The 13,984-nt window shown below is 43.5% G+C and overlaps 1 protein-coding gene and 1 long non-coding RNA gene across 8 annotated transcripts in view; one reads left to right on the top strand and one right to left on the bottom strand.

Moving 5' to 3' along the window:
• The window catches only part of POGLUT2 (protein O-glucosyltransferase 2), a 279,270-nt gene that overhangs the window by 130,553 nt on the left and 134,733 nt on the right, over window positions 1-13,984 (top strand). For 6 of the 7 annotated variants that reach the window (XM_069757956.1, XM_069757957.1, XM_069757953.1 and 3 more), the window contains exon 7: window positions 7,705-7,914. The exons of the other annotated variant lie outside the window; for it this stretch is intronic. In XM_069757956.1, coding sequence (XP_069614057.1) covers window positions 7,705-7,914 — 210 coding nt within the window. The remainder of the gene's footprint in view (window positions 1-7,704; window positions 7,915-13,984) is intronic. 7 annotated transcript variants of the gene reach the window in all.
• Window positions 1-13,984, bottom strand: part of LOC138670540 (uncharacterized) — a 119,579-nt gene that overhangs the window by 86,571 nt on the left and 19,024 nt on the right. The window lies entirely within an intron of this gene.

Raw genomic sequence — 13,984 nt, 5'->3', positions numbered from 1 at the left:
TTAAGCCTGGTTAATAATGGAGAGGTGTCAATAAGACACCTGTCCATTACTATCCAATAGTAGTAAATGGTTAATAAGACACACACACATTAGGAAAAATGTATTTTATTGAAATAAAGACACAAGGTGTTGTAATAGTTTATTATACTTCTAATCCAAATGATGACCCTCGTTCTGTAAAAGAAAAAAAAAGAAAAAAGCAACAACATCCTATACCTTTCCGGCGCTCAGTCACGTCCCACGCTGTAAATCCATCTGAAGGGGTTAAAAAAAATTTACAGCCAGGAGCTAGCTAATGCAGCTGTGCTCCTGACTGTAAAATCTGGGGAATGAATTGAAAGTAGGGGAACGTAGCATCGTAGACTTGCGGTGCTGCGCCCCCTGCTGTGTTGTGAATTCTGTGGCTGAATTCACTCCTGTGGTCACAAGTGGTACTGCAGCTTCTGAGCTTCCTCCCTCAGGTGTTCTGGTGAGCTCGTTAACTGCTTCATTACTTAACTCCGCCTGATGCTGCTATCCTTGCTCCTTGTCAATGTTTCAGTGTTGGATCTGAGCTTCTCCTGATTGTTCCTGTGACCTGCTGCTCTGTATAGCTAAGTGCCTTTTGCTTTTTTGTTGCTTTTTTTCTGTCCAGCTTGTCTTTTGTTTTGCTGGAAGCTCTGAGACGCAAAGGGTGTACCGCCGTGCCGTTAGTTCGGCACGGTGGGTTTTTTTGCCCCCTTTGCGTGGTTTTGCTTTAGGGTTTTTTGTAGACTGCAAAGTTCGCTTTACTGTCCTCGCTCTGTCCTAGAATATCGGGCCCCACTTTGCTGAATCTATTTCATCCCTACGTTTTGTCTTTTCATCTTACAGTCATTATATGTGGGGGGCTGCCTTTTCCTTTGGGGAATTTCTCTGGGGCAAGTCAGGCCTATTTTTCTATCTTCAGGCTAGCTAGTTTCTTAGGCTGTGCCGAGTTGCCTAGGTAGTTGTTAGGCGCAATCCACAGCCGCTTTTAGTTGTGTTTAGGATAGGATCAGGTGTGCAGTCTACAGAGTTTCCACGTCTCAGAGCTCCAGAGCTCGTTCTTGTATTTTTGGGTATTTGTCAGATCACTGTGTGCGCTCTGATCGCTAAGCACACTGTGTTTCTGGATTGCCTTCATAACACCTGTCATTAGCAAACATAACAGTACAAGGAGCCAAACTAATGATTCTCAATAGAGGGAAAGAAAAAGTTCTGACATCATCATTTTTTTTTTTTTTTTTTCTGCTCTGTGTTCACTTTTTTTTTTTCCCCTAGACATCTGGGTGATTCTGGACACAGGTGTGGATATGGATATTCAGGGTCTGTGCTCTTCAATGGATAATCTCGTTATAAATGTACAAAAAATTCAAGATACTATTGATCAGAAATCTATGTTAGAACCAAGAATTCCTATTCCTGATTTGTTTTTTGGAGATAGAACTAAGTTTCTAAGTTTCAAAAATAATTGTAAGCTATTTCTGGCTATTTCTGAAACCTCATTCTTCTGGTAATCCTATTCAACAGGTTTTGATTATTATTTCTTTTTTGCGCGGCGACCCTCAAGACTGGGCATTTTCTCTTGCGCCAGGAGACCCTGCATTGAGTAGTGTCGATGCGTTTTTCCTGGGGCTCGGATTGCTGTACGATGAGCCTAATTCAGTGGATCAGGCTGAGAAAAATTTGCTGGCTTTGTGCCAGGGTCAGGATGATATAGAAGTATATTGTCAGAAATTTAGGAAATGGTCAGTACTCACTCAGTGGAATGAATCTGCGCTGGCAGCTTTGTTCAGAAAGGGTCTCTCTGAGGCTCTTAAGGATGTCATGGTGGGATTTCCTATGCCTGCTGGTTTGAATGAGTCTTTGTCTTTGGCCATTCAGATCGGTCGACGCTTGCGCGAGCGTAAATCTGTGCACCATTTGGCGGTACTGCCTGAGGTTAAACCTGAGCCTATGCAGTGCGATAGGACTATGACTAGAGTTGAACGGCAGGAATACAGACGTCTGAATGGTCTGTGTTTCTACTGTGGTGATTCCACTCATGCTATTTCTGATTGTCCTAAGCGCACTAAGCGGTCCGCTAGGTCTGCCGTCATTGGTACTGTACAGTCCAAATTCCTTCTGTCCATTACCTTGATATGCTCTTTGTCGTCGTTTTCTGTCATGGCGTTTGTGGATTCGGGCGCTGCCCTGAATCTGATGGATTTGGATTATGCTAAACGTTGTGGGTTTTTCTTGGAGCCTTTGCGGTGTCCTATTCCATTGAGAGGAATTGATGCTACACCTTTGGCCAAGAATAAACCTCAATACTGGGCCCAGCTGACCATGTGCATGGCTCCTGCACATCAGGAAGTTATTCGCTTTCTGGTGTTGCATAATCTGCATGATGTGGTCGTGTTGGGGTTGCCATGGCTACAAACCCATAATCCAGTATTGGATTGGAATTCCATGTCGGTATCCAGCTGGGGTTGTCAGGGGGTACATGGTGATGTTCCATTTTTGTCGATTTCGTCATCCACCCCTTCTGAGGTCCCAGAGTTCTTGTCTGATTATCAGGATGTATTTGAAGAGCCCAAGTCCGATGCTCTACCTCCGCATAGGGATTGTGATTGTGCTATCAATTTGATTCCTGGTAGTAAATTCCCTAAAGGTCGATTATTTAATTTATCCGTGCCCGAACACGCCGCTATGCGCAGTTATGTGAAGGAATCCCTGGAGAAGGGACATATTCGCCCATCGTCATCACCACTGGGAGCAGGGTTCTTCTTTGTAGCCAAGAAGGATGGTTCGCTGAGACCGTGTATTGATTACCGCCTTCTTAATAAGATCACTGTTAAATTTCAGTATCCCTTGCCATTGTTATCTGACTTGTTTGCTCGGATTAAGGGGGCTAGTTGGTTCACTAAGATAGATCTTCGTGGTGCGTATAATCTGGTGAGAATCAGGCAAGGAGATGAATGGAAAACTGCATTCAATACGCCCGAGGGTCATTTTGAGTATCTAGTGATGCCGTTCGGACTTGCCAATGCTCCATCTGTGTTTCAGTCTTTTATGCATGACATCTTCCGTGAGTATCTGGATAAATTCCTGATTGTTTACTTGGATGACATTTTGATCTTCTCAGATGATTGGGAGTCTCATGTGAAGCAGGTCAGAATGGTTTTTCAGGTCCTGCGTGCTAACTCTTTGTTTGTGAAGGGATCAAAGTGTCTCTTCGGTGTGCAGAAAGTTTCATTTTTAGGGTTCATCTTTACCCCTTCTACTATCGAGATGGATCCAGTTAAGGTCCAAGCCATCCAGGATTGGATTCAGCCGACATCTCTGAAAAGTCTGCAAAAGTTCCTGGGCTTTGCTAATTTTTATCGTCGCTTCATCTGTAATTTTTCTAGCATTGCCAAACCATTGACCGATTTGACCAAGAAGGGTGCTGATTTGGTTAATTGGTCTTCTGCTGCTGTGGAAGCTTTTCAGGAGTTGAAGCGTCGTTTTTGTTCTGCCCCTGTGTTGTGTCAGCCAGATGTTTCTCTTCCGTTCCAGGTCGAGGTTGATGCTTCTGAGATTGGAGCAGGGGCGGTTTTGTCACAGAGAGGTTCTGATTGCTCAGTGATGAAACCATGTGCTTTCTTTTCCAGGAAGTTTTCGCCCGCTGAGCGTAATTATGATGTGGGCAATCGAGAGTTGCTGGCCATGAAGTGGGCATTCGAGGAGTGGCGTCATTGGCTTGAAGGAGCTAAGCATCGCGTGGTGGTATTGACTGATCATAAGAACTTGACTTATCTCGAGTCTGCCAAGCGCTTGAATCCTAGACAGGCCCGTTGGTCGTTATTTTTTGCCTGCTTCGACTTTGTGATTTCGTACCTTCCGGGCTCTAAAAATGTGAAGGCGGATGCTCTGTCTAGGAGTTTTGTGCCCGACTCTCCGGGTTTATCTGAGCCAGCGGGTATCCTCAAGGAAGGAGTCATTGTGTCTGCCATCTCCCCTGATTTGCGGCGGGTGCTGCAAAAATTTCAGGCGAATAAACCTGATCGTTGTCCAGCAGAGAAACTGTTCGTCCCTGATAGGTGGACTAATAAACTTATCTCTGAACTTCATTGTTCGGTGTTGGCTGGTCATCCTGGAATCTTTGGTACCAGAGAGTTAGTGGCTAGATCCTTCTGGTGGCCATCTCTGTCACGGGATGTACGTACTTTTGTGCAGTCCTGTGGGATTTGTGCTAGGGCTAAGCCCTGCTGTTCTCGTGCCAGTGGGTTGCTTTTGCCCTTGCCGGTCCCAAAGAGGCCTTGGATACATATTTCGATGGATTTCATTTCTGACCTTCCCGTTTCTCAAAAGATGTCAGTCATTTGGGTGGTCTGTGATCGCTTTTCTAAAATGGTCCATCTGGTGCCCTTGGCTAGATTGCCTTCCTCCTCTGATTTGGTACCTTTGTTCTTTCAGCATGTGGTTCGGTTGCATGGCATTCCTGAGAATATTGTTTCTGACAGAGGTTCCCAGTTTGTTTCAAGGTTTTGGCGAGCCTTTTGTGGTAGGATGGGCATTGACCTATCCTTTTCCTCGGCTTTCCATCCTCAGACTAATGGCCAGACCGAACGAACCAATCAGACCTTGGAAACATATCTGAGATGTTTTGTTTCTGCAGACCAGGATGATTGGGTGTCCTTTTTGCCGTTGGCTGAGTTCGCCCTTAATAATCGGGCCAGCTCGGCTACCTTGGTTTCTCCATTTTTTTGCAATTCTGGGTTCCATCCTCGTTTCTCTTCAGGACAGGTTGAGTCTTCGGACTGTCCTGGTGTGGATTCTGTGGTGGATAGGTTGCAGCAGATCTGGACTCAGGTAGTGGACAATTTGATCTTGTCCCAGGAGAAAGCTCAACTTTTCGCTAATCGCAGACGCCGTGTGGGTCCCCGACTTCGTGTTGGGGATCTGGTTTGGTTATCTTCTCGTCATATTCCTATGAAGGTTTCCTCTCCTAAATTTAAACCTCGTTTTATTGGTCCGTATAGGATTTCTGAGGTTCTCAATCCTGTGTCTTTTCGTTTGACCCTCCCAGACTCCTTTTCCATACATAATGTATTCCATAGGTCGTTGTTGCGGAGATACGTGGCACCTATGGTTCCATCTGTTGAGCCTCCTGCCCCGGTTTTGGTGGAGGGGGAATTGGAGTATATTGTGGAGAAGATTTTGGATTCTCGTGTTTCTAGACGGAAACTCCAGTATCTGGTTAAATGGAAGGGTTATGCTCAGGAAGATAATTCCTGGGTTTTTGCCTCTGATGTTCATGCTTCCGATCTTGTTTGTGCCTTTCATGCGGCTCATCCTGGTCGGCCTGGGGGCTCTGATGAGGGTTCGGTGACCCCTCCTCAAGGGGGGGGGGGTACTGTTGTGAATTCTGTGGCTGAATTCACTCCTGTGGTCACAAGTGGTACTGCAGCTTCTGAGCTTCCTCCCTCAGGTGTTCTGGTGAGCTCGTTAACTGCTTCATTACTTAACTCCGCCTGATGCTGCTATCCTTGCTCCTTGTCAATGTTTCAGTGTTGGATCTGAGCTTCTCCTGATTGTTCCTGTGACCTGCTGCTCTGTATAGCTAAGTGCCTTTTGCTTTTTTGTTGCTTTTTTTCTGTCCAGCTTGTCTTTTGTTTTGCTGGAAGCTCTGAGACGCAAAGGGTGTACCGCCGTGCCGTTAGTTCGGCACGGTGGGTTTTTTTTGCCCCCTTTGCGTGGTTTTGCTTTAGGTTTTTTTGTAGACTGCAAAGTTCGCTTTACTGTCCTCGCTCTGTCCTAGAATATCGGGCCCCACTTTGCTGAATCTATTTCATCCCTACGTTTTGTCTTTTCATCTTACTCACAGTCATTATATGTGGGGGGCTGCCTTTTCCTTTGGGGAATTTCTCTGGGGCAAGTCAGGCCTATTTTTCTATCTTCAGGCTAGCTAGTTTCTTAGGCTGTGCCGAGTTGCCTAGGTAGTTGTTAGGCGCAATCCCCAGCCGCTTTTAGTCGTGTTTAGGATAGGATCAGGTGTGCAGTCTACAGAGTTTCCACGTCTCAGAGCTCGTTCTTGTATTTTTGGGTATTTGTCAGATCACTGTGTGCGCTCTGATCGCTAAGCACACTGTGTTTCTGGATTGCCTTCATAACACCTGTCATTAGCAAACATAACACTGCTGGTATAAACTCATATGAACTCTAGCGTTGGAATTTTTCTGAATATTTTCTCACGCTCGAGTTCATATGAGGTTATACCAGCAGGGGGCGCAGCACCACAAGTCTACGATGCTACGTTCCCCTGCTTTCAATTAATTCCCCTGATTTTAGTTAGGAGCACAGCTGCATTAGCGGGCTCCTGGCTGTAAAAATTTTTAACCTTCAGATGGATTTACAGCATGGGATGTGACTGAGCGCCAGAAAAGTATGGGATATTGTTGCTTTTTTCTTTTTTTTCTTTTACAGAACGAGGGTCGTCATTCGGATTGAGTATAATAAACTATTGTAACATTCTGTGTATTTATTTCAATAAAATACATTTTTCCTAATGTGTGTTTTATTAACCATTTACTACTATTGGGTTAATTATGGATAGGTGTCTTATTGACACCTCTCCTTTATTAACCAGGCATAATGTCACCTTACTATAGCAAGGTGACATTAACCCCTTATTACTCCATATCCCACTGCTACTCTGGAGTGGGAAGAGAGTGGCTAAGTGCCAGAATAGGCGCATCTTACAGATGTGCCTTTTCTGGGGTGGCTGGGGGCAGATGTTTTTAGCCGGGGAGGCGGGGAGGGCAATAACCATGGTCCATCTCTAGGCTATTAATATCTGCCCTCAGTCACTGGCTTTCCCACTCTGGCGGAGAAAATTGCGCGGGAGCCCACGCCATTTTTTTCCGTGAATTAACCCTTTATTTTAACAGCTAGAGCCCCCAAATTTTGCACACACACTACTAACATTAGTAGTGAGGAATATGCAAAAAAAAAAGGGATAAGAAATGGTTTACTGCATGTAAACCATGTCTCATATCCTGTCGGGTTTGATAAGGAGATAGCAAAAGGCGGCAATTGAATTTCCGGCTTTTATGCTATCTAGCGCTGTATTAAATATAAATATATATATCTATATATATATATATATATAGATATATATATGTGTGTCTCAATGAAACATATATATACTTATACTATGTGTACACATTTATTCCACCTATTCTATTCTAACCTGTCAGTGTGATTTTACTGTACACCGTGCTGAATTGCTGGCATTTCTAAAGAACACCGCTGCGTATTTCTCGCAAGTCACACTGATGGTCCGTGTGTAATCCGTATTTTTCTCACACCCATAGACTTTCATTGGTGGATTTTTTGTGCAATACGCTGACAAATGCAGCATGCTGCGATTTTCTCAGCCCGTAAAATACAGCAGAGAAATATACGACAGATAGGAGCTGCCCCATAGAGAATCATTTTTCCGTGTGCAATGTGTAGTTTTTGCGCCTCTCATACGTCCATAAAACTCTCTAGTGTAACGACGGCCTTAGATCACAGTGATATTTGCATAATCGGCCCGATTCTCTTGGATGAGAGAATGTATAGGCATCTGCACGAGCCCTAACATATAAAACTGTCAGCACCCTTTCACAATGCAGAGTATAATGCATTTAATATACTGTGAATTTATTATTTATTTTTTTACCTTCAATTTTTCAGTACAAGTATCAGATACTTCTTGATGGGACAGTGGCAGCATACAGAATGCCATACCTTCTTATTGGGAATAGTGTAATACTTAAGCAGGATTCCATCTTCTATGAACACTTTTATAATGAGCTCCAGCCCTGGAAGCATTACGTGCCATTCAAGAAAGACCTTAGTGATCTGCTTGAAAAAATCAAGTGGGTTAAAGATCACGATGTAGAGGTAAGTTATATACCCATGCTTGGATCTGGTCGTAATGCAATGGATGAGTTTTAATGCATTTATATTTGAATACATATGCATAAGTACCGGTATATGATATGGTCTGGGTGGAAGCTTCGTATTTTATTTTATCTTTCGTAATTTACATTATTACATTTTTTTGTAGGAAACCTATATATCCATAAAGCAAAAAAACAAGTAATGGCTCATTTATATTTTAGGTCACATAAGCAGTTTCTGCTATTTGAAGGGGCTACAAACACACTTAATGCTTATACATAGCCGTTTTTAAATGTGGATTAAGAAGCAGATCCACTTCAAAATCCTCATAAAAAATCTTTAAAAAAAAACAAATGTTGCGATTTTTCTAAAGCTTATTTTTTTGTGTAAAATCTGCTTGTTTTTGCGTTTCCTCCCTTTCTTCCAAGAGGCACAACTTTTTTCCCCGTATATACTGTATAACCAAATGAGGGCTTCTCCTTGTGGGACGAGTTCTAGGAGGTGCAATGAAAAGTGGAGTCAGTTCTTTCAAATGCCACTGAGACACTGACAGTGGCATTTTAAAAGTTAAATAGCAGTGATTGGAGATTTCTCTGGTAGTTGGTGTTATAAGCAGATGTCGGCTGTATAACATAGTTGGCATCTGTCTGGTATGGAGCAGGTTCCCGCTTCATACACCCCATACCCAACATCACATATACTAGTCCCAATTATGTCAGATGTAATTTCATGAATACGTATGCCCGCTTTGTGTTTGGCAACACTATAGAACTGCATTTTTTGTTTGATTTTTCTCCATAAACCTCTTTGTTTTATTAAAGGGCACCTGTCAGCAGGATTGTGCACAGTAACCTACAGACAGTGTCAAGTTGATGCCGTTATACTGATTAAAATGATATCTTGGTTCATGAAATCCGTCTTGTGGTTGTTGTTTAATCTTTATTTTCAGTTTTGAGTTAATGATCTGCTCGTGCTTCGGGGAGGCCTGCTGGGGGTCTGCATGTGGTGTTCTGATCAGGTATTTCTCCGTGACCTGCCCCCCATTTTACATACAGAAATATATATATATATATATATATATATATATATATATATATATGTCTCACATTTTCAGCATGATTGCATGTGTTCTCTGCAGTTCACTCCTTTATATCATGCTAAAGATAAATTCATCAGTTCATCAGGAAAAAAATGGCTGAAAATGGCACCGGCCACGCCATCTTGCTAGAGAAAAAAAAATTTCCTCCTCTAAGGGCAGTCCCACACGTCCAGATAATTCCGGTACCGGAAAAATCGGTACCGGAATTATCCGTGTCCGTGTGCCCGTGCGTTTATGTGGCACATCAGTGTGGCACACGGGCGGCACGTGTGCCGCCCGTGTGCCGACTGGGTACCATACGCACCGTGCAGGAGACAGCGCTAGAGATAAGCTATGGGAGGTGGAGCCACATATTCATGACTGTAATGGGCGGCCCCACGTGACTGCATACAGGAGAAGCTGCGGCCAGGACAGGACACTGTGAGGGAGCCGGGTGAGTATTTTAATAACAGCGGGCGGGCACACAGGGGGTGGGAGGGGGGTGGGGACAGGGATCTTTATTTTAAACACGAGAAACAAAAAAAAAAAAGGATTTTTCATATCTTCTCTACAGCAAATGCTGCTGCAGAGAGATATGAATCGCGGCTTCAGCACCAGATGCAGGGGACAGCGCTTACTGTAGCGCTGTCTCCTGCACGGCACACGGACTGCACACGGACAACGTCCGTGCGCGGTACGTGTTTTACACGGACCCATTGACTTTAATGGGTCCGTGTAATCCGTGCGCTCCCACGAACACTGACATGTCTCCGTGTTTTGCACACGGACACATGGTCCGTGAAAACACGCTGACATGTGCAGAGACACATTGATTTCAATGTGTCTACGTAAGTCAGTGTCTCTGGTACGTGAGGAAACTGTCACCTCACGTACCGGAGCCACTGACGTGTGAAACCAGCCTAAGGGCGGTTTCACACGTCCAGATATTTCCGGTACCGGAGATATCTGTGTCTGTGCTCACGTGGTACATCTGTGTGGCACACGTGCGTCAGCCGTGTGCCGCATCAGGGCCACACGTATGGCTGCCAGGAAGCAGCGCTACAGTAAGCTGCTGTCCCCTACTTGTGGTGCTGAAGCCAGCTGTCATCTGCTCTCCCCTGCTCAGCCGAAAGCAGTGTGAGCAGGGGAGAAGGGGTGAAAAAAAAAACCACGTGGGGTCCCACCTATATTTTCCAAGCAACCCAGCAAAACTCACAGGTGCGGGCTGCTATTCTCAGACTGGTAAGAGGCCATGAATATGGCCCCCCCCCCCCCCAGCCTTTAAAAAGCAGCCCGCCGCTGCCCAGAAAAGGCACATCTATTTGATGCGCCAATTCTGGAGCTTTACCCGTTTCTTTCCACTGCCCTGTTGCATTGGCATATGGGGTAATAATAGGTTAGTCACCTTGCTATTGTACGACACCTATCCATTACTAATCCCACAGTTGTGAAAGAGTTAATAAAACACACATACACACACTAAGAAAAAAGTATTTTAATGAAATAATGAAACACACAGGTTTTTTATTTCTTTATTGCACACTCAATTTCAAAATAAAAAAGCAACAATATCCCATACCTGTGCGCCGTACAGTCAAGTCCCACGATGTAAATCCATCTCAAGGGGTAAAATAGTTTACAACCGGGATCGCTGCTAATGCGGCCTCTCCCAGCTGTAAACGACTGGGGAAGGAATGAAATGCAGAGGCCGGAGCTTCGGTGACTAGTGACCCTAGCGGCATGAACTCATATGAACTCTGTAGCGTGGGAAAATATTCAGAAACTTTCCCACACTGTCGCTACACGTGCCAGAGGCACTGACGTGTGAAACCGCCCTAAGATGGCGCCGTAGCAGCTATCAGATCGTGCCATTTTCAGACACGTTTTTTTTTCTGATGAATTTATGTCATCATGTAAACGAAAGAACTGCACAGTATACATGCAATCATACTGCATGTGTGTTTTTCATATAGATACAGTGGGGCAAAAAAGTATTTAGTCAGTCAGCAATAGTGCAAGTTCCACCACTTAAAAAGATGAGAGGCGTCTGTAATTTACATCATAGGTAGACCTCAACTATGGGAGACAAACTGAGAAAAAAAAATCCAGAAAATCACATTGTCTGTTTTTTTAACATTTTATTTGCATATTATGGTGGAAAATAAGTATTTGGTCAGAAACAAACAATCAAGATTTCTGGCTCTCACAGACCTGTAACTTCTTCTTTAGGAGTCTCCTCTTTCCTCCACTCATTACCTGTAGTAATGGCACCTGTTTAAACTTGTTATCAGTATAAAAAGACACCTGTGCACACCCTCAAACAGTCTGACTCCAAACTCCACTATGGTGAAGAACACAGAGCTGTCAAAGGACACCAGAAACAAAATTGTAGCCCTGGACCAGGCTGGGAAGACTGAATCTGCTATAGCCAACCAGCTTGGAGTGAAAAAATCAACAGTGGGAGCAATAATTAGAAAATGGAAGACATACAAGACCACTGATAATCTCCCTCGATCTGGGGCTCCACGCAAAATCCCACCCCGTGGGGTCAGAATGATCACAAGAACAGTGAGCAAAAATCCCAGAACCACGCGGGGGGACCTAGTGAATGAACTGCAGAGAGCTGGGACCAATGTAACAAGGCCTACCATAAGTAACACACTACGCCACCATGGATTCAGATCCTGCAGTGCCAGACGTGTCCCACTGCTTAAGCCAGTACATGTCCGGGCCCGTCTGACGTTTGCTAGAGAGCATTTGGATGATCCAGAGGAGTTTTGGGAGAATGTCCTATGGTCTGATGAAACCAAACTGGAACTGTTTGGTAGAAACACAACTTGTCATGTTTGGAGGAAAAAGAATACTGAGTTGCATCCATCAAACACCATACCTACTGTAAAGCATGGTGGTGGAAACATCATGCTTTGGGGCTGTTTCTCTGCAAAGGGGCCAGGACGAATGATCCGGGTACATGAAAGAATGAATGGGGCCATGCATCGTGAGATTTTGAGTGCAAACCTCCTTCCATCAGCAAGGGCATTGAAGATGAAACGTGGCTGGGTCTTTCAACATGACAATGATCCAAAGCACACCGCCAGGGCAACGAAGGAGTGGCTTCGTAAGAAGCATTTCAAGGTCCTGGAGTGGCCTAGCCAGTCTCCAGATCTCAACCCTATAGAAAACCTTTGGAGGGAGTTGAAAGTCCGTGTTGCCAAGCGAAAAGCCAAAAACATCACTGCTCTAGAGGAGATCTGCATGGAGGAATGGGCTAACATACCAACAACAGTGTGTGGCAACCTTGCGAAGACTTTCAGAAAACGTTTGACCTCTGTCATTGCCAACAAAGGATATATTACAAAGTATTGAGATTAAATTTTGTTTCTGACCAAATACTTATTTTCCACCATAATATGCAAATAAATTGTTAAAAAAACAGACAATGTGATTTTCTGGATTTTTTTTTCTCAGTTTGTCTCCCATAGTTGAGGTCTACCTATGATGTAAATTACAGACGCCTCTCATCTTTTTAAGTGGTGGAACTTGCACTATTGCTGACTGACTAAATACTTTTTTGCCCCACTGTATATATTTCTCCTGTTACCCTTGGGAAAATACAAAACTGGGGGCTAAAAAATCATTTTTGTGGAAAAAAAAAGATTTTTTATTTTCACGGCTCTGCGTTATAAACTGTAGTGAAACACTTGGGAGTTCAAAGTTCCCACAACACATCTAGATAAGTTCCTTAGGGGGTCTACTTTCCAAAATGGTGTCACTTGTGGGGGGTTTCCACTGTTTAGGCAAATCAGGGGCTCTGCAAACGTGACATGGTGTCCTTTCTCAATTCCAGCCAATTTTGCATTGGAAAGTCAAATGGCGCTCCTTCCCTTCCAAGCTCTGCTATGCGCCCAAACAGTGCTCCCACATATGGGGTATCTGCGTACTCAGGACAAATTGTTCAACAACTTTTGGGGTCCGATTCCCCCTGTTACCCTTGGTAAAATAAAACAAATTGGATCTGAAGTTAATTTTTTGTGTAAAAAAAAGTTAAATGTTAATTTTTTTTTAAACATTCAAAAATTTCCTGTGAAACACCTGAAGAGTTAATAAAAATTTTGAATGTGAGTTTGAGAACCTTGAGGGGTGCAGTTTTTAGAATGGTGTCACACTTGAGTATTTTCTATCATATAGACCCCTCAAAATGACTTCAAATGTGATGTGGTCCCTAAAAAAAAATCGTGTTGTTAAAATGAGAAATTGCTGGTCAACTTTTAACCCTTATAACTCCCTAACAAAAAAAAACTTTTGGTTCCAAAATTGTGCTGATGTAAAGTAGACATGTGGGAAATGTTACTTATTAACTATTTTGTGTGACATATCTCTGATTTAAGGGCATAAAAATTCAAAGTTGGAAAATTTCAAAATGTAAAAAATTTTCGCCAAATTTCCATTTTTTTCCACAAATAAACACAATTAATGTCAAGGAAATTTTACGACTAACATGAAGTACAATATGTCACGAGAAAACAATGTCAGAATCACCGGGATCCATTGAAGCGTTCCAGAGTTATAACCTCATAAAGGGACAGTGGTCAGAAATGTAAAAATTGGCCCGGTCATTAACGTGCAAACCACCCTTGGGGGTTAACTGGTTAAATAAGTGTGAAAAATGAAAACGCACCGAAAAGTAACAGAAATGCAGTAAACTGAGCACATGTATTTTGCGTACTTTGCTGTAAACACAGCATTTCCGCACGTGGGACACGGCCATAGTGGCCTCCCAGCATATTGCCAGAGCTTGTACCATATAATATTTGGCACTGCAAAGTGTCTTTCCACAAGAGAGGTTTTAGAATCCTTTCTTAAAATGACTTCTTTTCAAACAATCCACCCCTGCTGACTGTTTTCAGCCCCTCTTCTTCCTCTTATTTCTTTGCTCAGATCACTTACGGTATTTTTTTTTTTTCAATGGTTGCGGTAACGCTTCATTTCTCC

This window comes from Ranitomeya imitator, chromosome 3 (genome assembly GCF_032444005.1).
Source record: "Ranitomeya imitator isolate aRanImi1 chromosome 3, aRanImi1.pri, whole genome shotgun sequence".
Classification (NCBI taxonomy): domain Eukaryota; kingdom Metazoa; phylum Chordata; class Amphibia; order Anura; family Dendrobatidae; genus Ranitomeya; species Ranitomeya imitator.
Note: the sequence above shows the minus strand (reverse complement) of the source record. Positions and strands in the feature narration are given on the sequence as shown.